General features: G+C 34.7%; 1 protein-coding gene across 4 annotated transcripts in view; it reads right to left on the bottom strand.

The window, feature by feature from the left end:
* Positions 1-6,375: 6,375 nt before the first annotated feature.
* Positions 6,376-22,223, bottom strand: part of GALNT13 (polypeptide N-acetylgalactosaminyltransferase 13) — a 544,226-nt gene continuing 528,378 nt past the window's right edge. For 3 of the 4 annotated variants that reach the window (XM_036856918.1, XM_036856917.1, XM_036856920.1), the window contains one exon: positions 10,131-10,321. In XM_036856918.1, the coding sequence (XP_036712813.1) occupies positions 10,133-10,321 (189 nt within the window). In that variant the 3' untranslated portion in view covers positions 10,131-10,132. Of the gene's footprint in view, positions 6,750-10,130; positions 10,322-22,223 lie in introns of those variants that run through there. The other variant, XM_036856919.1, reaches the window with a different exon arrangement.

The raw sequence follows: 22,223 nt of genomic DNA, 5'->3' as shown, positions 1-22,223 counted from the left end.
AGGTTGCTTCCATGTCCTGGCTCTTGTAAATAGTGCTGCTATAAACATTGGGGTGCACTTGAAAGACAAGGTTGTGCTCTTGGACAAGAGTAACAGAAAATAATGTAGCAGAAAAAAAGGTGTAACTTGGAGTCCCACCAGGTTACAGAAAGCCAAGAAGGGACTTTTTGGGCATAAGATATAAAATCTAGACAATATCCTTTACTCTTACTGACAATTATAGAAAAAGTTTTGGAAGCAATGTGTTATTCATAATGTTTTCAAATCAGTGAGCTTCTCAATCATGCAAACATAATGCAATATTTTAGGTGAGTTTTCTTCAGAATAAAATTATGAAAATAGATATTAGAATCCTCCCTCCCTCCTTCCCTCCCTTCCTTCCTCCTTCCTTCTTTCTTTTAGCTTAGCAAATGAAATGGTATTTTATTGTTTTATCCCGTGATTCTGTGTGTGGCTAGGAATGTAGGGCTGATCCTGGGGAATCACTTCACTGTAGTGTGGGTAGCCTCCATCTGCTCCTCCAAACTCTGACAAGACTTGTCTTCCAGGATTCCAGCACACGAATCAAGGAATTGGGTATGATGCACAGTATTCTGAAAAATAATTTTCATCATATAATAGCAAATGTTAACTTTTCTATTTCAAGTCATTTTTATAAACAGAAAAAGAAAAAAATCAAACAATTTTAAGTAAATAAAATGATAAATTTAAAATATGCACATTTTAATGTTTCTATTTTATATATTTTTGGTATCAAAATTGTACTGGGACCACAGTATTTTCTTACTGCCAAGAGATATCCATAGGCACTTATTATTTATTTAAAATCTACAAAATGGAACATAAGCATAAAATATTGAAATTATTTGTCTGTTTGAAATGCTGACAAAATTTTTTAAAAAGACAACATAAAAGAAGACTAAATTAGTATATTTTAATTCTACAAAAATGTATAAATATTGAAATTTATAGCAGAGGAACAATTATTTAGTAATGCTTACAACATTTAAAATGTGTAATTCTTGATGCACAGTCTACTTTTATAAATGTTAAAGAACTGTGTGCCAAGCATGAATCTAAAACAGTTTTGAAATTATTTCTCCTTAGCTGTGGCTACACTGACCGAAAAAGCAAAAGCTCCAAAAAAAAAATCATAAAATCATCAAGTCCTTTTTTTTCCCACTTGTGCTATTTTTATCTGAAAGTACAACTGAAACCAAGCAGCAGCTTACATTCATTTTATCCCAAATTAAAAGCATGATGAAAATTTCATGTTTTAACCATTATAGATATAGCCTTAATCATCTAATTTCCCGTCCTCATTCTTACTCATTAAAAACAAAATATTAAGTGATTTGTTCTCCCTAGCTAAAAACAAAAGCAAAATGATAACTTTTTATAATGATGATATAAATATCATAGAAGTGGTCTTTGTCTTAAAAGATAGTTAACAAAAAAGCTGCCCTGCATCACTAGTATTACAGAAGGATTTTTTTAAACAAATACAATTAAAATTGCCTTTAGAACTTATTGAACAATATAAAACAAAAGTTGGACACAAATTTATACAAACTATTTAAAACACATTGCTGGTGTTCATTCAGTACCTTAAATTCATACAATACCTTATACCTAATAGCAATTTGAACATGGTGTAAGTCACACCAGATGTGTTTGTGTGCTATACAGAAGAGTGGCTGATTTTATTGATTCCGTATTTTGACATATTGAGGAAAAATGAGAAAAAATGTTAAGTAGTGGCTGAATCCTGAAACACAAACTGTCTTAAGACTTAACCAAGTTTTTGCTGCCCAACTGATTGGAAATTTATTCAAGATTTGTAGATATCAGCTGTGCATAAAGACAGATTGTAGATGATGACACATCCATTAAGATCTTGAATTTCCTAAATTCTTCATATTTATTAAATCAGCATGCATTATAACTTGAGAATGCATACAAGTTTTGCCTCTTCTGAAACTAGTTTTAGCATCTGTAAATAAGATGCCAGTAAAATGGTTGTGATCAGATAAGATCATCATTTCACAAGTGGTGAAAACAATGTAGGGGGGTAGCCAAAATTTTAAGTTTTATGGAACCAATTTGTACTATATTCTTAACCTCCCACCAAAAAATTAAAAAGGTAAAATCTTTCCTGTTGTTTTATTGTTGTATTCTTTTCTCTCTTTACTTTTTTTCCCCTTTTTATTATTAGGCTGTTTCTAAGCACCATGGCAAAATTGAAATTGTGGGTTGTGTTTATGACAGTCTGCAGAGCTCCACTGGGGAGCTTATAAGTCTCTGCCTATTACCCTGCAGTCTTTGAAGCTGCATAACCTAGAACCTACCCAATGGTCACAGTAATAGATGGTCTAATTCTGTGCAAGCTGTAGGCCAATCTTTTACTTTGAACATAATTATAAGGAAAATAGAAGTGAGGGGGGAGGATGCTCTGTTAGTTACTGCGGAAGAGGCTATTGCCCAGTAATACTAGAATGTTCTGTAATCATACTGTTTCCTGTTAATCTCTTTATTTTTTGCTGCAGGTCTTTCTTTATTTACTATAGCAGTATTTTATAGAACTAATCTTATTTAAGCACGAAAGGTAGTGAGAATTTATATATCTCTGAATAATCAATGTACTTACCATAAAATGTTTAACAAAGACATTTTTCTCATTATTGTGCCTTTTTTGAGTGCTTTTTAATTGAAGACAATATTAGGTTATATTAACAATGATGAGTCCTGGCAACACTGATTACAGCTTTATGATCTTTGGGCAAGCCACATTACACATCTGGGTCTCAGGCTTGTTATCTATTAACAGGTAAACTAAGACTAGGTCATCTGTAAAGTCCTTTCAAAGTTTCTACAATTGTGTTTTTTTCATAGACTTGCTCATAGAAAATAAATTTAGTAATTGCTCCTGTGAAACCATGAAAATACATATGATTCTTAAGAGAATGGTATGTCTCCCCTCTAGAAATAAAAATCTTTGCCTTCAAATGGCCACCGAACTCAACCAAAAAATAAAAATAAAAATTACTTTATCTTAATAGAGCAACTTATATAATACAGCAGCATGTTTATAAAATGTCGTTTCATTTCCATAAGGCAGGATATTTTATCATACAGAACAAAACATAGTCCATACATGAATGTGAAGAGTATTAGTAAGAAAATTATATTTGGAGACAGTTATGCAAATCCTGTCTAAATATATTACTAGACTTTACTTTAAAATATAAAATAATATGCCAAAAATATGATACAGTAGCACTTAGCAAATTTAACACACATTTTTCAGTTCATTAATTCAATAAATGTTTAAAGAATATTTACCATGTGCCAAGAACTCTACCGGGAATATCACAGTGAATAAAACTAACAAAGTGCAGGGTTTTAGGAGGCTTACATTCTAGGGTATGAGATGGGGATGTTGGGGGGTGAGGAGGTAGAATGATAGACAAAATATAAAGAAGCAAATTTGTAGTTTGTCAAAGAGTGTACAAGGAATAGAGAGGGCAGGAGGGAGAAGAGTTTGCCTTACTGATGAGGTATTTGAACAGAGACATAAAGGAAATGAGTGAGAGTTCTGTTGGGCAAGAGAACAAAACAGTAAGACAGAAATTTGCTTGGCAGTCACAGTAGAATAAGTAAGGGGCAGTCAGAAATGTGTGTGTGTGTGTGTAGAGGGATATTATTCATGAAGGACCTTGAGGACCACTGTAAGAAGTTTGGTTGGAGAAACATGAAGTCACAGGGTTGTGAGCAGAGAAGCGCAACAATCAAATTTATGTTTAACAGAATGACTTTGGCTGTTGTATTGAAAAAAGACAATTAGGGGCAAGGATTGGGAAATTAGGAAACCAAATTATATGCATATTTCAATTTAAAAGGTAGTGACACAGTGGATGTGGTGCCAAGTCGTTGGTTTATGGTTATATTTCAGATACCGAATCAAGGGAATTTGCTGATGAATTAAAGTTGAGAGAGAAAGAGAGGAGTCAAAAGTGACTCTAGGGTTTTGATCTGAGCATCTGGAAGCCTGGAGTTGACATTAACTTCAATGGGGAAGACCTCAGATGAGGAAGATTCAAGTCATTTGAAATATTTATTAGTCTAGCTCCATAGACAAGGAGTGTATTAGATGAATGCATTGTGAATCTACTCATGATTTTAATTTTCTGTATTGAATACAGTATTTTTGAAAAGAAAATTTAATTAGTCATTAGTTTTTGGTGGTTTGTAATATTTAATATTTTTTTTTGTTTGTTAGACACAGCATTTGCTGAAACCATATGAGGATTCTTTGAAAATTCTTCTCTGGCATTCAAGCTCAGGCAGTTTTCATATTTCCTGTATTTTTGCTATGACCATAATGAACTTTCAAATACTTAAAATGCTTCCAAAATGTGTCAAATTCAGTTTCAGTGGAGTAGCTATATTTTTAAAAACTTGTCATTGACTCTTCACTAGATAACATATGCATTTTGATTGACAAGTCCATAATAAGTGAAACAGATTGTATAAAAGAGTTCTTGAGTGTTTAAGCTTTTTAAATTTAAGGAAGAATGCCTTGCAGGGACATTTTGTCATATTTTAGTCAGGACAAGAGGAAAAGAGGGAAGAAGAGAGTTAAAATGGAAAATGTGATTGTCAAGTCAGACCTCAGTTGACTTGTGAGACCACTGTCAATTTACGGCAGTGGTTTACTAGCTCTTAGGAGTCACAGCTTCCTTAGAAGTTTGCTGTAAGCAATGGATTCTCTCGTCAGAAAAAAATGCCCCGACATTAAAATTTTGTTTATAATTTTAAATTTAAATAAATTTAAAACATATCAGCACAAATTTCACGGATAGATTTTTCTTCCTTTTCATGTCTTCTGCTCATGTATTTTGAACGCAAAGGGTTTTAAAGATGGAAAAAAATTCAGGTATTCTCAGAGACTTTGAGGTGAGGGATGTCTACACTTTAAGGAGTAAACCTGAAATGCTCCATGTAGTATAATTCTTCCTTAGAGTTATACCAGTTTAAAGCCAAAAAAGGAAGGAATGCTAGCTGAGAAAATCGTACACGATATTACTAGCTTTTAGAAAGTGAGCTCCGTGTGTGTGTGTGTGTGTGAGAGAGAGAGAGAGAGAGAGAGAGAGAGATTGCCTGTAGCCTACCTGATCAAACTGATTAATATTTCCTATTAGAGCTTTTAAAGAAAGGATGAGAGCCAACGATATGACATCCTCTACTCTAGAGGTCACGTCTTCCATTCCCCCACCACCCCCTGCCTAAAATTTCTCTTAGCTGCTGAGTGCATTTACAATGAATAAAATACGTATGTAGAGCAAGTTTATGGGCATTTTAAATGGTGTCAAATGGTGTCACAGATTTTTCTTTTTTTTCATGTTTTCTACTTATGTATTTTGAACACAGAGTGCTTTAAGATGGAAAAAGAACATGTGAAGGTAGCCTAATTATGACTGTGTTCCTTGAGTCAATTTATGGCAAATGATATCTAGCATTTCAGTTAAAATAAAAGTTTAATGGATATATATTGAGTTCATTCCCCCAGTGATGAAAACTTTCGATATTCTGGCATAGCAATGAAATTCTGATAGTAATGCATTATTTTATTTAAATATAAAAATAAAGTAGTCACAGTGACTTAACTAAAATCCTAAATGCCAAAGAATTAAAAATTAGGGCTAATACTCTACCCTTCACCTACAATTCTGTGTAGCCTAAGTGACAAGTCCCAGTCTCTAGAGTGAAGAGAGAAACAACTGTATAGTTTATGAGACAAAGTGGTTAAAAATTGAGTTTCCCACATCAATTCTGGGACCAAGCTGATTGTTACACTCAGCCTGTGTTAGAAGTGATTGCAACCCAAACAATATCTTTTTAAAATGTTTCAATTGTTGTTTTTTAGCTTCATTTTGCTCCCCTCAATGACTAGCTAGTTTCTTCTGATTTCATGTACTTTAAATTGAATTTTCAAATTCTCCTCCACTTTTTTGTTTAAATGTGATGTTTTTATAAGAACTCTATGAGATGTCAATATCCAATTTAAGTTTTTTCCTGGTACAAAATTTGGAACTGATTTTTGAGCAACAAATTCATTGCTCAGAAGTAATTCAGTGTATGGCCTTGCTGTTGACATAGAAATTCAACATGTTTCCATGAAGGTCCAGTAGAAACAGAGTTTATAAAACAATTTATAACATTTCATAATGAAGTTATTTTATAAGGCATTTACATTGTCCCTTTTTCCACATTATAAGAAAAAAATAAAAATACCCCCCCCCCAAACTAATCCTGTGACATGATGGCAATAATTTTTTTTTTAAAAGCAAACACAATTTGTTTTTCAAGTTGTTCTGATGTTTAATAACAGTTTGCTGTTATTTATTCTGTCTGTGTGCTTTTTAATCAGATACAAATTTTAGTAGGGAAATAAGCAAACATTCCTAAAAATGAATTATAAACAACTGTGTTTTAGAATACTAAAAGGATTTTAAAACTTTCAATTCAACAAAGTTAATATTTTTTCCTAATTGAAATAATGGAAAAGCATAAGTGTAGACACTTTCATGGCTTAGGGGAAATGGTCTTCATGCCCCCAGAGTCATGTTCCTTAGCAGCCATTGTTGAGATCTGCTTCCACTACAGTCCTGCATGGTAGGCACCATTTTATCTTCTTCAGAAGGTTCATCTAGACATTGATTACTGTTAACATGTCTCAAGGTGAGTCTCTGTAAAAGATAACCAATAATCAGTGCAACATATTTTATCTTAAACTTCACTAGCACATTGGATTAAATCTGCTCTTAAAAAAATCCTTTTTTTTTTTTTTTTGGTATAAACATTGCGATATGTTTGTAAAAGGAACTGTGTGTACAGGTGGCTCTGAATTAATTATTATACAACTTTCACTGTTATGGTTTTATCATTGTCTAATGCACCTTTATCTGCAGATGGTTGAAGAAATTGGCCGACATTTATCATGCATTGCCAAGAATTCAGGCTCCTTTGCAAAAAGCCCATTTGTGAGCTTAGAGTTCAGTTGAGGAGTGCAAATATTAACAAGCTTTTACAGAATCTTAGTTTTCTTAGGCATGTGTTACTTAGTAACCATTTGGTAAATATGAAAAGAGATGTCACAGGTGTGACCCAGATGAACAAAACTGCTGGAGATGTTCCCTTTTCAAAATACTATGCAACCCATAGTATCTGTGTGAGACATTCATTGTAGAAGAGTAATTACCATAGCAACAAAGATCTATCTTACTTGATGGTGTGCTCACCATATTTAGTTTGCATTTTTAAGGATCTTAAAAAATACCAGCATCAAATAAAAACAGAGATGTGATGGACATATATTTTAAAATATTATACCTATATATATTTTCATAACAACAATATTAATAATCATCCTCTCAGTACCCAAATGCTGAAATGTAATTCCAATAATTGCACCAGGTTAACCAGTCTTCTCTTCTGAGTTCACATTTACATTTTGAAGTCATATTTTTGGACTTTTCAGATATACATTTTAAGTCCACATGGTTTTACATACTAACTTATGCACTAATTGTATACATTATCATATACAGTTCTGCTCAGTTTCATGGGCAATGCCTAGAACCATACTACATGAAAAACTCCCCAGCCAGAAGAGACGTGTTTGAATATGGGAGGTGATTTGGAGATATATCTTGAAAAAAGTATCCATATATTATACTTTTGTTGCAAATTACCAAAATTAAAGGTAGACAAATACTTTTTGGGGGGGGGTGGGCTCTTGATATTATATTGAAAGTCAGAAGATAAAAAATGCAGGGGGCATGCAAAAAAATGGTGGTGAAACACTGCCTAGACGCTTATAATTTGTTTTGGATTAGGACTACAAACACCCCGAACTGCGCTGTCCTGAGAAAAGATAGAATGGAAAATAGGCTTGTGGTAAAGGATGCTTAATAGACAACAAACAGGAAATTAAAAGAGCAAGGCTATTAGATGTGAAGATTTGAAGATTTAGGCCTTTGTTGTTGCTCTTTTCAGTACATGGAATCAAGCCATTTATACTGAAAAATGGACAAAAGAAGAAATGGCCAAAGATAGGCAAGAAGATAGTTGATTTATGCTTATGATGCCAGAAATTATTTTGTTCATTTATGAACCAAAAGCCAACTTGGAAAAAGATACAAAAGAAAACAAGCATTTTTTTCTAGAAAGTTCTAGTTAAAAATCAAAATGTTCATTTTTGTTACGTACCTGAGTCCTTTGTGTATATATGTCCTTTTCCAAAAAAGCCACTTACCCTTGTTTGCTTCTATTAGATCCTTTTAAAAAACACGTATATGACTTTAAGGATTAGATTGAATGTGTGTTGTCAATTACATATATGATTATAATTTTTAAAATATTAGTAAGTATTGTTCTTTCTAAAAAATGCATAAATATTTTCTTGGAAGGAATTCATTAGTAGTCAAAAGCCGCTGCTGTTAAGATAACCAACCAAGGAAAATACTCTCCTTTTCAGTGTAGTGGAGTAGAAAGATCAGACATTTTAGGGTTAGATAGCCATAAGTGTGAATAAGTGTGAATTTCTGCTTCCCAAGTTACTAGCCATGAAAATTTGGGCAAGCCACCAAATCATTCTGAGGACATACTTTGTCAGATGCTTAATTATACTTATTAATATGGAAAAATGCTCTTTCCCCTACTGCTTAAAAAATTTGACCTTTAGTCAGCTATCTGTGATCCCTTGCAACCTAAGGGTAAAATTGTTAACTATGTTTATAGGCAACAATGACTTACAGTAAAAATGACCTCTGATTGATTAACTTCATCTGCATCTGATAAACTGCATTATAATGCCAGATAGGAAGGCAAATAGTGGGCCTCTTTAAGTGCAAAAGACTTGTAATTTTGTGAGACTAAATAGTTAAATCTGAGATGACCACTTGGTGGGCATTGCACCTACCAGGTATGGTTTCTTTGAAAACAAACTAAGATAATATATGCAAATTGCCTTGTGCAAAAGGTCCGGACTTTTCCAGCTTTCCAATGTATGTTTGGAATGCCCTTGTCTCAAATGTAAGTCTAATCTAAACAACATCCCTCTTCCCCCTCCTCTCCATACTTCCATTCCCAGCCTTGTCACAAGTATCCCAAGCTCAATTCAACCTTTAACTGATTCATCTGAACCAGAATAACTCCCTAACTTCCCATGTGTTCTCATAGCGAGGTATTGGACTATATAATAGCTTTTATTTACAGGACAATAATCCCCTTAAGATCAAGAACTAGGACAGGTACGTATTGGACTTGAATTGAATAATAATTCATTTTACTGCCTACTGAGAAGATACTCACAAATCATACAAGTCAGAAAAGTACAATTTTTAAAAGCTTTTATTATTATAATTATATCATTTAACCAACCACAAAGAAATGCTCAGAAATAATTTACTTCATAAAGTTATTGAAAATTACATCTTAGTCTTCAATAATGCATTTGCTTTAAGTTTCAGGTTAAAATAGTAAATTTTAGAAAGGATATGTTGTATCTGCACACAAAGTATCTAAATAAAAATTAACAAAATTTAATAATTTCAGTGTTCCAAAAACAATTTTTGGGCTATGTTAGTTTTTTTTATTGGTTTTTTCAGCTCTATTACAAAACCTATTGTCATATAGACATGGCTATAGTTAGAAAGAGCTAATATGTCATAATGTATTCCATCAGTTATACTTATGCATGTGTATATTTGAAATAAAGAAAATACCTATTAATAAATAATACACAAATACCTATTAATAAATAATAGACAAACCTATTAATTAATAATAGACAAACACCACTTAATATATGCCTATTATACCTATTAATACCTATTAATAATAGGAAAATACCTATTAATTAATAATAGACAAACACCACTTAATATATGCAGCCTCCAAATTAATGAGCAGCTAAGAAGTAAAAGACAGAAAAATTACTCCATGGAGAAATAGCACATAAAGATTTTTTTAAACCACATTTTAAAGAAATAAGTTTAGATTTCAATAACAAAACATAAGAAAAACACTAAAATAAATTTAATAAAGTCTGCAACACAAACCTCCGAAATTATTTGAGAAAGTAATCAGTAGAATTCTTAAAAATGTTTCTAAAAATTTCCATTCTTGTATAGTTTCTTAGATGCCATTTTTGCAAAGGGTTATCATTACATATTTCCACAGTGGGCTGTTGGGAGCCATCAGCTACTTTGCTTACTGAGAGACAGGACTGGGTGAGTATGTGAAGAAGAGTGTGGGTCTGTTTGACAAAGAAAATAATGAGTAATGACAAAATCTAGTACAAAGGCAGTAATAAATCAATCATTCTCAGCAACATACAATTTCTACTGGATAAGCACTGAAAGCACACGTCACAATAATTGCATCCATGGAGCTGTGAGCCACATCCCTTTAGCTGACTTTCATGTCAACTGTATTCAGTAGGAGTAACTGAAGATAAGACTGAGAATATGGAGAAGAGCCTGAGATCAAATGATGAAACATTTGGGGCAAAAGTTTATTTTGGATAGAAAAGGTTATATTCTTAGTGTTCATTCCAGCAATAAAATGTTCTTAGCATTAAATGAGTTATTTTGTGAGTGCATATTCAAAACCGTTGATTAGTGCAGTGAGTTTTCGATTGTGGTGTTTGGCTCCCTCATTCCTTTGCCCTAAACTTGAGTGGATGCCAGGGAAGAATCTAGGGGATAACTTAGCTTTAAGGCTTTGCTTTACTTTGTACAGTATGGTACTCAAGTTATTTCCACTGTGTTTTCACAGGGCTAACCTGGTGGCATTAAAAGTGTTCCACATATGCATTGCTACATTCATCTAAATGTCAATTAGAAAGTTAATGAAGGGAGGAAAAAGAAAATGATTAACTCCATTTGGGCTCTTAATTTGACATAATTCTCCTAATTAATTTATTTGTCTGTTTCTTGTTTTCCGTCTATTTCCTCCACAGGAACATGAGCTCCAGGAATGCCAGGGACCATGACTATCTACATCATGAAGTCCAGTGCCTGCTAACATGAGGTACTCTATAAGTTTGTTGATTGAAATATTTAGTGGAAGACCAATGCAGAAAATAAATTCTGATAAAATTAAACTACATCTCTTGGGCAGCTTACTGGATACAAATCATTGGATTTTTCCATTTCAAGGACTTACTTTCTACAGTCAAATGGTAGATAAATGATTTACAAAGATAGGAAAGGTAACATTATCATATATAATAAATTTTATTTGTGAAATGATACTGTTCACCATATAGTTGATTTGTTAAGGAGACTAGTTTTTTGGGCTTTTTATGAAATCAAGCTTGCCTTTCCTATCTATACTGTTTTAAATTTCTGGGTTTGATAATCCTCTACCCTTAGTGATTTCTTTTTGCGATGAACATTTTTTTGGTAAATGTCATGTTAACATCAAAGACCGCAGTGTTAGTGATTATGAATTTCATGTGTTATTAAAAAGAAAAGTGAATTATAAAGTTTTCCTTGGTTTAAAACAAAAATAAAAACTTGATTTTACTTATACTCAGGAAATGTACCTCCAGAACATGAATACAGTATAAACTTTTCCATAAAAAATATATTTGTTGAAAAAAATATATATTTGTAATATTTTCCCCCAAAATGTTCATCACATGAATGACAATGAAAAAAAATTCAAAGAAATTTCACTCTAGGTACTTTTGAAAAACCATAAACCAGAAGAAATTAGAAATCTGAAACAACTCCTTTGAGATAAAAAATTATTTTTCATTTTTAAAAACCCACAAAAACATTTAGTGCTTTCATTTGTTTGAGAAAAAAAAAGTATAGTTTTTTTTTTACCTGAGTATTCTGTCTAGAAGAGATACCAATTGTTAATATTTTATTGGTTTTCTAGTATTTTTAATCCCTTATGCAAATTTATGTAATTGAGCTCATCTAGTTAAATAGACTTCACTCTATATTGTGGGCATCATTCTTATAATTAAATATTCTAAAAACCTAAAAAATAAAAAATTTCTACAAAGGAGATCATTTAACTTTTCCATTGGGGTTGGGGGATAGCCAATTTGGAGCTACTATAAATAATGCTGTGATAAACATCTCTGAACATCTCTCTCCACATCTATAATCATTTCTTTAGAGATGATTCTTAGACGTGAAATCACAAGATCAAAAGGTATGAACATTTTAATACATATTAGTAAATTTTAAAAAAATCTGTAATAATTATTTTGCAATAATAGCAACAGCAGTTTTCTTGTGCTTACTCTATTCCAGAATACTGTATTTGTGTCAGTTTCACTGCATCTGCATCAGTATTGTGTGTTGCCACTATAAACATTTCTTGACATATGGACAGGATAAATAAAGATATGGATAAAAGAATACATACGAAATGACTTTTTTTACAGTTATTTAATGGCTTTTTATAGTTATTTAAATACCTTTTTTTTTTCATTTTCATTGGTTAATTTATATTTCTCCTATGCTGTATTCAAGACCTTGGATATTGGATTTTTTAATATTGGATATTTTTATATATATATATATATATATATATATATATATATATATATAAAAATAAATAAATATATTGTATATTTATATTTTTTCTTTTAAATGCTCTTTTTTAAGCATACCAGCGCTTGTCATATTTGTTACAAATGCCTCTCACAACTGTAGGAAACTGTCATATTAACTCAGTTTTGAAGGCAATGTGACATACAGGCTGACATGCAGCATACTGCCAAATATCATTTCCTATAGCATTATTTAAAATATTGACTAGAAAACAGGATAATATGAACCCTAGGCTGGTATTGGTTTCTCTTTATAACATAGCATTACTTAATTGTTCTCTGTTGAAATATAAAGCATTAGTATTTCCTGGGATTTACAAAATTTCAATCATACTATTTTAAGATGCATAAGAAAAAATTAATACTTCCTGCCTTTAAACATATTTTTGCTATCTGAAACAAGATGTGTCATGGAGTATCTCTAAATCTACCCTTTTAAAGATACAATTACTACTGAAAGCCAACTGGAATCAGGCTAGGGAAACAATTTTGGTGACAAAATAAGAACCATAAAATTATAAAATGAGGTCATACCTTTGGGTGAAAAAGCACTAAGTAAAAAAATTGATATTTTAATGAACAGATAGAAGTGACTGTATGGTTGATTGAAGAACCAATCATACAGGTGTCAGTTTAAAAGATGCCATACGAAAAGTTTAAAATGAAACTTGGTTAATTTTATTATATATAATGATAAAGACTGAATTTGGACTGTTATAGGTATTTAATAGCAAAAACAATAGGATTTCCCCTATTGATCAAGTACAGAATAACAATTATTTAAATATTAATATAATAAAGTTCTTATTTAAAATTTTAAATATGATTTCCTGACAAGGTGATCTGTGCACTTGTTAGAATAGAATATGAATATTAAAAAAAATAAGTGTGCAAGTGAAGGTATTTAACAAAGAAGAACTAAAAGCACAATGCTAAACTACTGAAATTCCTATTTGCTAATTGTTTCTACATAAGAAATCACAGCTCTGGGTCAGTGGGACTATGGAAATATAATACTTGTCTGATATACACAGCCTTCAAAAGGTAAATCAAGCCACTGTTTTTATTAGGAATCCTACTCAGGGAAATGGCTGGGTTGGCAATTATAGACAACTTACCTTGAAATTATATTCCCATTTACCTGCTTTCTGATAAAGGTAAATGAAAGAGGAGGTATTAAGTAAAATCTAAATATAAGCTTCTGTGATTTCAGTAAATATAAATCCCATATATTTTACCTACTGAAAAAAAATTCCTGATGTTGTGTCTCTGAGAAACATTTGACACAGATGGATATCAAATTCATAACAAGCATTTTCTCAGTCAACTTGCTCAGTCACATGAAAAACAAGACTTATTTTTAGCACCATATTTTGCTTCCTTTTTTTTTCTTTGTTGCATAGTGTTTGTTGAGCGTAAGTGTTCTGTTCTAAAATTAGATTCTCACACTGTATGTAGCCGCCTGAATGTTCAAAAAGAAATGTGATTATGTGCACTTATTGCAGGAAAATACAGATTTCAAATGGATTGGAACCCAATTGCAATGAAATAGAATAATATAAGACAACTTGAATAAAAGAGAATGGATGGATGATGGACCTTTATAACAGTAATCTTTAAAATATTTCAGTGAGATGAGATATAGGGTTTTTTTCTTTTGTTTTAACTTTGTGGCAATGGGCTTTCAAAGCACCAAAGTGTTCAAGTAATTTTTTCAAGAGATTCTAGACCAGGTGGGGATTTTCCAGTTTTGCTAATGATGCTCAGGTTGCCCCCAAAATGAACATATTTGGCCAGGTATAAAGTGATAGTGAATTAAATGCATGGTTGTGTTGTTTAAGAAATATTTAGTTAGGAAAGTGGGAAACTCCATATTTCAAATCAGAATTGGCCAAAGACATGTATTTATTACCAACAAGTTCTTAGTTTCATTCAAATGAAAGGTGAAACAATTAGATATTAATTAATTATATTATGAATACATGTGGCTAAAATTCGTAAGCAATCAGACCATACTGACAGAGTAGTTTTATGACTGCCTGTTTATCTAAATAGACAAAATTTATTGCAGTACATCTTTCCAGTTATTAAGGAAAGGAGAAATTCTGTGTGAATACAATTTGGTACCACAAATAATTGATAATATTTAACCATTTCTTTCATTTGTAATACTGTACATTTAACTTATCAAATTGAGACAGGCTGGGACCTGGGACCCTTTGCTGCAGTGCTGCAATGCTTGCACCTGGACAAACATCTGAGCTACAAATTACAAAGAAACTATATAGGACTAAAAATAACTGTGCATGCACAGGTGGGGCAAATTATGGACAAAAAGATACAAAAAGACCAAAAAATACCCCCAACTGCCACTTGTGAAGAGCCGGGAGCAAAAGCAGGGTATTATGCCCCCTGTGCACAACACCACCAAAGGGGTGGGAAAAACACCTAAGCCACCCCTCTGGCCCGACCCCTGAACACACCCCTACCCTCACCCCATATAAGGAACAAGCTCGCACCCCCCACCCCCCCACCTTGGGGGAGCGAGCAAGGGAACCTTTTCACTCCTGTGGCCTTTCCAAGGGGGAGGGGCGCGAGCTGGTGTGTGCAGGGGGCATGGGCAGTACCCTGTCTTTGCTCCCGGCTCTTTAGAAGTGGCAGTTGGGTTTTTTGGTCTTTTTGTATTTTTTTGTCCATAATTTGCCCCAGCTGCGCATGCACACAGTTATTTTTAGTCCCTTTTAGTTTCTTTGTAACTTGTAGCTTGAGGAGACATTTGTCCAGGTGCAAGCACTGCAGCAGAGGGTCCCAGGTCCCACCTGTATAAAGATCATCAGTCATCATTTGAAAGCATCCAATTATATTTAGTTTTTCAGTGACCTCAGGAAGCAAGGTAGTGTAGTGGAAAGATTGCTGGAGTTAGTGCCAGAAACCTGGGCTGTGCAGATCTACACAAGGAATTTAAACACACTAATCTCTACTTGATTGATGTGAAAAATACAAATAATAATATCGTACAGAACTGTTGTAAGAATTGCACGAGAAAACAGATAGAATTAAAGACATTCAGTAAACTTTATTTCCTTCTCTTTCCTCCCCCCACTCACTTAAGAAGTAAACAAACCAAAGCAGCTGGAAAGACTCCATGTTTTGAGGCTTTATGATACCATTAGGGGAGCCACTGACTGAAACTGTACCCTGGCCAGGCCCGATAGTAACTACTTGCATGAGTTAATCTTAACAACAGGAGGTCCTGGTAAGGAACATGGAACTAACAAGCCACCACCAACTGGAAGAATTCAGGAAAGGTCAAATGGAGACAGGAGATGCCAGTCCATATGTCCTCCCAGAATCCTTCCCGCTGGAATCCATCTTGGCTGAGTGATGCGCGTGCCACCAGGAAGAACCCTGAGTCAGAATGATTGGCCAGAGACAACCAGAAACTAATCCCATCACTGTAAAATCCGAGACTGTGAGCCACATGGCAGAGCAGTCCTCCTGGGTCCCCTTACCCTCCTGCTCTCCACCCAGGTGCCCCTTCTCAATAAAGTCTCTTGCTTTGTCAGCACATGTGTCTCCTCGGACAATTCATTTCCAAGTGTTAGACGAGAGCCCACTCTCGGGCCCTGGAAGGGGTCTCCCTTCCTGCAACAAATGGCGACTTTGGTGGGACATCTTCTTTGCTATGACTGACATCCTGACCACACAGGGTACGTGGGGACCAGCTCACCTGCCAACGGACCAGACCCAGTGGCCGCAACCGGGACCCTTTTTTACCTGGTCTCCTCCTGACTTGGACGACTGGCCAGAGTGCCCCAACAGGGTAAGGAACAAGAGATTGTATTGACCTCTTTCCCCTTCCCTCTCTTTCCTCTTTTCAACCTCTCCTGTCCTACCCTTTTTTCTTCTGTCCTGGTCCTGTACGCAGGAGTCTGCTTGAAGGGCTTCAGCCTGAACTGAGGGTCGGAGCCTGATCACCTCTGGTGGGCAGAGAACTCGGATTCTGGTTCTGGTCTGGTCTCTTGTTTCTGGTAGGGTTGAGTTCCCGTCCTCCCTTCCTAGAAGCCCAGGGAAGGGTCACATGACACCTGGGTGTCTGCTGGTGGCAGGAGACATCCATAAGGCCACCCCTTTTGTCCCCTTTCCTTCCCCTCTTCCTTCAACCTGGCCTCCTTTCCTTACTTTGAAATTTTTGAAGACCTGAGATATTTCCATTTACTCTGTTAGTACTCGGATCTGAAGTTCTGTGTCTCTATAGGAGGTTTTCTGAGAGACTGCAATCTTGTACTTAAGGGAGTGTCTGATTAGGATGGCCGGGCCTGTGTGTGTTTTATACTTTGTGTTCTGTGTTGTGATTTGTGATGGCCCTTCTGCCTTGTGAAATGGGAATATGTGTGGCCCATATTGTTTAGACTCCAGAGAAAGTTGGTTTAGGTAAAACTCTTGAAAACTGGTTCTTTTTGCATATACAGTTAGTAAAAGCAAGCTTGATCAAACGTCTTTTCAGAATTTTGACCCTAAGGGAACAAGTCCTACTAGGAGAACATGATTTTTCTCTCTCTGTGCCTTGAGACCAGGGCTCTCAGGAACCCTTATCTAGACCATCTCTAACTGCTGCAACTGAGAGGAAAATGGGAAGAAGCCTTTAAAAATTTTACTTATTCCAACTGTTATTTATAAACTAGTGAATTTTATATTGTGATACCTGATTTATGACTAAGTTTAGAAAATGAAGCTAAATCTTTCATTGTGTCTGTCTGGATATTTGTATGTCTCAGTATGTGTCTTTGTCTTTGGATAATATTGCTGAGGTTAATTTGTAAATGAGCTCTGTTCAACTGACTTAAAAGTAAATGAATTTCGGGTTCACGTGAACTGGGAAATATTCAGTATTAAATTAATATCTGGTATTAATGTATAAGTTTGTCAATCTAATTGATATAGACATGTCTTCAGAGTTATCAACATTAAGTGTAATACTTTTACTGCACCTAGGTTTAATATAAGCTAAATAAAATCTTGTTATATCTGTTACAAATTTGTCAGCAAAAAACAAAACAAAACTCAATGTAAAGAAACTTTTAAGGAAAGAAAATGTAAATGAGATAAGAGCTTTTAGATAAACTCTATTAAGAATAATTATGCTTTAGGAATGTCTGTCTAAAATAGTCTCTCCAGATTCTGGTAACTTGAAATTCTAGAGTTGTGCTAAATTAAGTGATGGAAGGTTATTGAATAGCTAGGTCATTCCCAAATAAGATACTGAAACATTAATTACTGAACATTGGCTTCCTTTTGCAGAGAAACAAAAGGTATTTAGGACCGTTAATAAATATGTTTGGTGCCACACTGAGATATTTTCTATAAGAAAGCACATTTTTCAAGAAATTATTTGGGTTTATGTTTACCAATCTGCAGAGTGCTGATATAAAGGACAGTCCATGGTTGCTTAAAGAAAGTAGGATGTGTGTTTTCAGTAAAAAAAGGTATGAGGCATGGAATTGCATTTTATTAAGGCAAAAGGAAGTAGGTCTGACTTACAGCTGGCTGTTTCTGAATGGAAAAATAAAGTGATGGATACAGAAAGTGATAAAAAGTTTTGTGGAAAGTGGACCCCAAGAAAAGAGTTTTGTGCATGGTCAGGGCTGACTGAGTTTGAAATAAATTTGATTGAGTAAATGAATTTTAAAAGTAAGCTGGTGCAAAACTTGAATTTGGCTTTTCTCTCTGTTAAGAGGACAGGTTTTCCTAAAATGCTGAACTGCCTTTGATAACAGATTTTAAGTTTCTTTACCTTTTGAGTGATCTGTATTTGCTTTTGAAATCTTTTATTGTTACTTTGGCTAAGTGAATAACTATTGTTTCACAGTGACCTATGATATTATCTGACTGTTTTAAACCCTTTTGATATTTTTTTGACAAAAGTTCCTAAATCAAATTCTAATGAAGTCCTTTTGACCTCTAGCTAACTTTGGGATGCTTCAAAGGGCCCCTGAAACATCCCAAAGAGAGATGTAAATTAATTAGGTTCATTTGGTACGTTAAATTACATGGGAACTTAATCTTCTTAGGTTATATTGTGTGGTACATGTTACTAATATAGATATAGAGATTATATGGAATTCCTAAAAATCTGATATGTCCTGGTAAAATGTTATCAGTCATAATTCTAGTTATTATCTGAAAGTGTATGTCACAGCAGTAACCAAGTTACTTTGTCAGTTGCATTGTAAACAGATTTAAACGTACCTCCTGAAGTCTTTTGTCATTATAGACAGATATGGTTTCATTCTGATGCCTTTGCAAAAATGCTTCCTCTTCAAGAAGATTTATAGAAAGGACTTTTGGATAAATACAAGTTTCTGACTTTCAGACCATAATGCTGAACTGGGTAAGAAATTGAAGAATTCTAATGGGAAGCCTGATGGCTTCGTAAAGCTGTTAACAAAAAGGATTACTTACACAGGACTGAGTGAACTGGTTGATATGGTTGTAATTTTTATGGTTTCTATCTGAAAAATTACTGGTTTAAATCTGTGTTTTCCAGGTGTAAGGAAAACCTTCCCCCTTACACTAATTATGACTTACAGTAATTTGGTAAATTATACCTTTGTAAGCAGAATTGAAACATTTATCTTTTCTATCTGCTCCTTCAAGAGTGAAAACCCTTAGGTTTCCAGCAGCTTTATCAGATAAATTAGGAAGGCTACCTCAATAACAGGTACAGAAATCTCAAGGTATTTTGGGGACCTTGAAAAGGAAGGCATTCACCTAGATCTGTTAGGCAAAATCTGTGATAAGCCCTTGGCGTGACTTTCCTAGTCCTGAGAGGACTTTTAAAAGTTCAGTCTGAGACTCCTTATAAAAGTTTCAGCAAGCAAAAAGCCCATATGATCAATTACAGTTATATAACTCATCAGGCCAAGTTTATTGAGACCAGACTTATTTTGCAAACAGACTAGTCTTAATTTGGTTATATTTGGTAAAAATGAGGGTAACTTTAGAGAGAAAAAGATTATGATTCAGTGAATATTAAATTCCAGTTTTGTTAATGGCGGTCTGTATTTACTAAGACTCACCTCCCAGGTAGTTCCTTGCTGTTATGTTATATTAATGTAAAGTTTAATTGAAGGACACTCTAAGTTTGTTTCTGAAGCTTATCTCAGTAATCTATGTTTGGATGAAGATCAGATGCCCCACAACTAGCAACCAGGGGATTATGCATGCTGGAAAAGGCATAATTGAAAGGACTATCTCCAACCTGGACGGAAGGGCCCTTATCAGGTACTCTTAACTAGCTCATGCACAGTGAAACTGAAGGGAATTGACTCTTGGATTAATTTCCACTTACAAAGGGCCCCTGTACCGGACTGGTCTATAGAGAGGCCTGCTGACCTCAAACTCACCTTAAAACAATGCTCAAACAGAGGAGGAACTACATTCCTCCTAGGATGAGAAAAAGACGTTATCAGAAATAGCTAGCCCAAGATCCTGGACCTGACTCGTATGATCATTTATAATGTTTTCTTGATTCTTGGATCTTTGCGTATGAATCAAATGCCTTTCTATCATAGGCATGATCCTATGCTAGTTTTAAAAATCAATCCAGTTGTTGGGCTTGTGGCCAGTTACCTGTGTCTAGTACTTCTGGGTTACCTTGGTGGATTTCTCCACTCCAGGGCTCTAATTAGTTAGCTGTGAGGAAATTTACTTTCAAAAAAAAATTATAGTCATGTTCAGGTTACTATTGATATTACTAGATGGAATCCCCTCACCTGGTCAATTAATAATGCCTGCTCTGACCCTGGCCATAAATACAAGTTTTCTTCTATTACTCAAGCTCAGTCAGACAACAAGCAAAGTTTCAGCCAAGGAATAAAATCTCCCACAATTATGGGACGGACTTACGTAGATAACACCAGGCTATGGTAATTTAAGGTAAAAAGCTCCTCTCTGTTGGGAACAAATAAATCATACTAAGGATAATCAGTCTAGTAACACTAGGAAACTGCACTGGGTGCCTTATGGACAATGCCAATATATAATTTCCCTTAAAGATAGGGATTGGTACAGAACAGACTAAGTCAGATGACCTGCGATATACTGGGCTTCACCTAATGGAAGTTCTTGACTTATATTCCTACTTATGACCTCACTAATCTGCTAGCTATATTGTTTTTTATATTGCCTGTTTTACAACATTGTTGTTTCTTGTATTACCAAATGTGTGACTGAGCCTCTGATAAAATGATGATATGTAGTTCCATATGAGATCAATGATTGTAATAGCGCAACTCTAGATATGGGACGAAGCAACAAGAGGGAATATTTTTCTGGACTGTAAGAGGCTAGTAAGACAGGTGGTACAGAGATTTTTGGCACTGTTAATAAGACCTAGTCCAGTAATAGCACATTGAGTGGCCTATCAGTGAAATCTTTGCCGGACCTGGGAATGAGCATTCCCAGCACCGTGGGACAAAATGGTCATGAAATACCCCCCCAAACCATGGTCGAATTTACCAAATTTATGACCAAGAAGGGGTCCTGCTGACTGGAAACTGGCACTTGCCATCTGCTTCTGCAAGGATTAAGTCAATGGCCACTGTGGCCACTGACCTTCAGCACCCCCTGAAAGGAATTCAGAGTGGAGATCAGGAATGAGGCACTCTGTGCTCTGACAAAAACTGGCAGAACAGGCCTTTAGATAGTTAAATACTTTCAGGAGATTTTATGAGCCCAAATTCTTGTGTCTTCCCATAGCTAGAGAAATACTAACATCATTAACGGTGACATCTGCTTTATTAAGGATAGTATTACAATTAAAAGTCAAAATGGAGTAGCTGTGGTTCAGATAGCCAGTGGAGTAACTAGGTGACACTATGGGTGTGATTTCAGACAAGTCCTTGTATTGCTAAGAACTTGAGTTTTCTGAGCTGTGTCAGAATTGGATGCTACCAGCCATTCTCAAAACAATGTCTGCTGGCAGCTGGTAACTGCAACCTTACTTTTTAAAGGTCTCCTCTTGTAACTATTACATTTTAGACAATGGAGTTGCTTTAGATCATACATTAACAAAAAAAAAGAGACATGTATGGTGACCAGTAGCACCTGTTATCTTTGTGTTAACACCACCTTAAAAGTTAAAACCTACTTAGATAAAACTAGACAACTGGCTACGTGGCTACAAGTCTCTCCAAAGTGCCTGGTCCAGACTGGGTTTCAGGCTTATTCTCCTGAAAAGAAATGAGATTTTTTTTGCCTATTAAAATTCCAGTTGTCACTCTTCCAACTACTTCTAATTTGGTCTGTTACACTAAAATGGCAGATCAAGGGACTGAGATTTTAGTCATACAAGACTCAGATCCAGGACTTGGAACTCAGAAATATTTCCAATTCAGTGTCTGTTTTCCAAATTGAGGCAGGACCATGCCCCATTTTAGCAGGAAGTGGCCAGTGCTGTCATCGCCCAGTTTCCTGAATTAAAACTGATAGGACTCTGTGGGGCTCTGGAGTACAAATCCTTTCTGTGTCCCCTGTTTCTTGTTTATAGGATATAGACTTCATTCAGCCTCCTAGACCTTCC

Source organism: Balaenoptera musculus, chromosome 7 (assembly GCF_009873245.2).
Source record: "Balaenoptera musculus isolate JJ_BM4_2016_0621 chromosome 7, mBalMus1.pri.v3, whole genome shotgun sequence".
Classification (NCBI taxonomy): Eukaryota; Metazoa; Chordata; class Mammalia; order Artiodactyla; family Balaenopteridae; genus Balaenoptera; species Balaenoptera musculus.
This window is presented reverse-complemented; position numbering and strand designations above follow the sequence as displayed.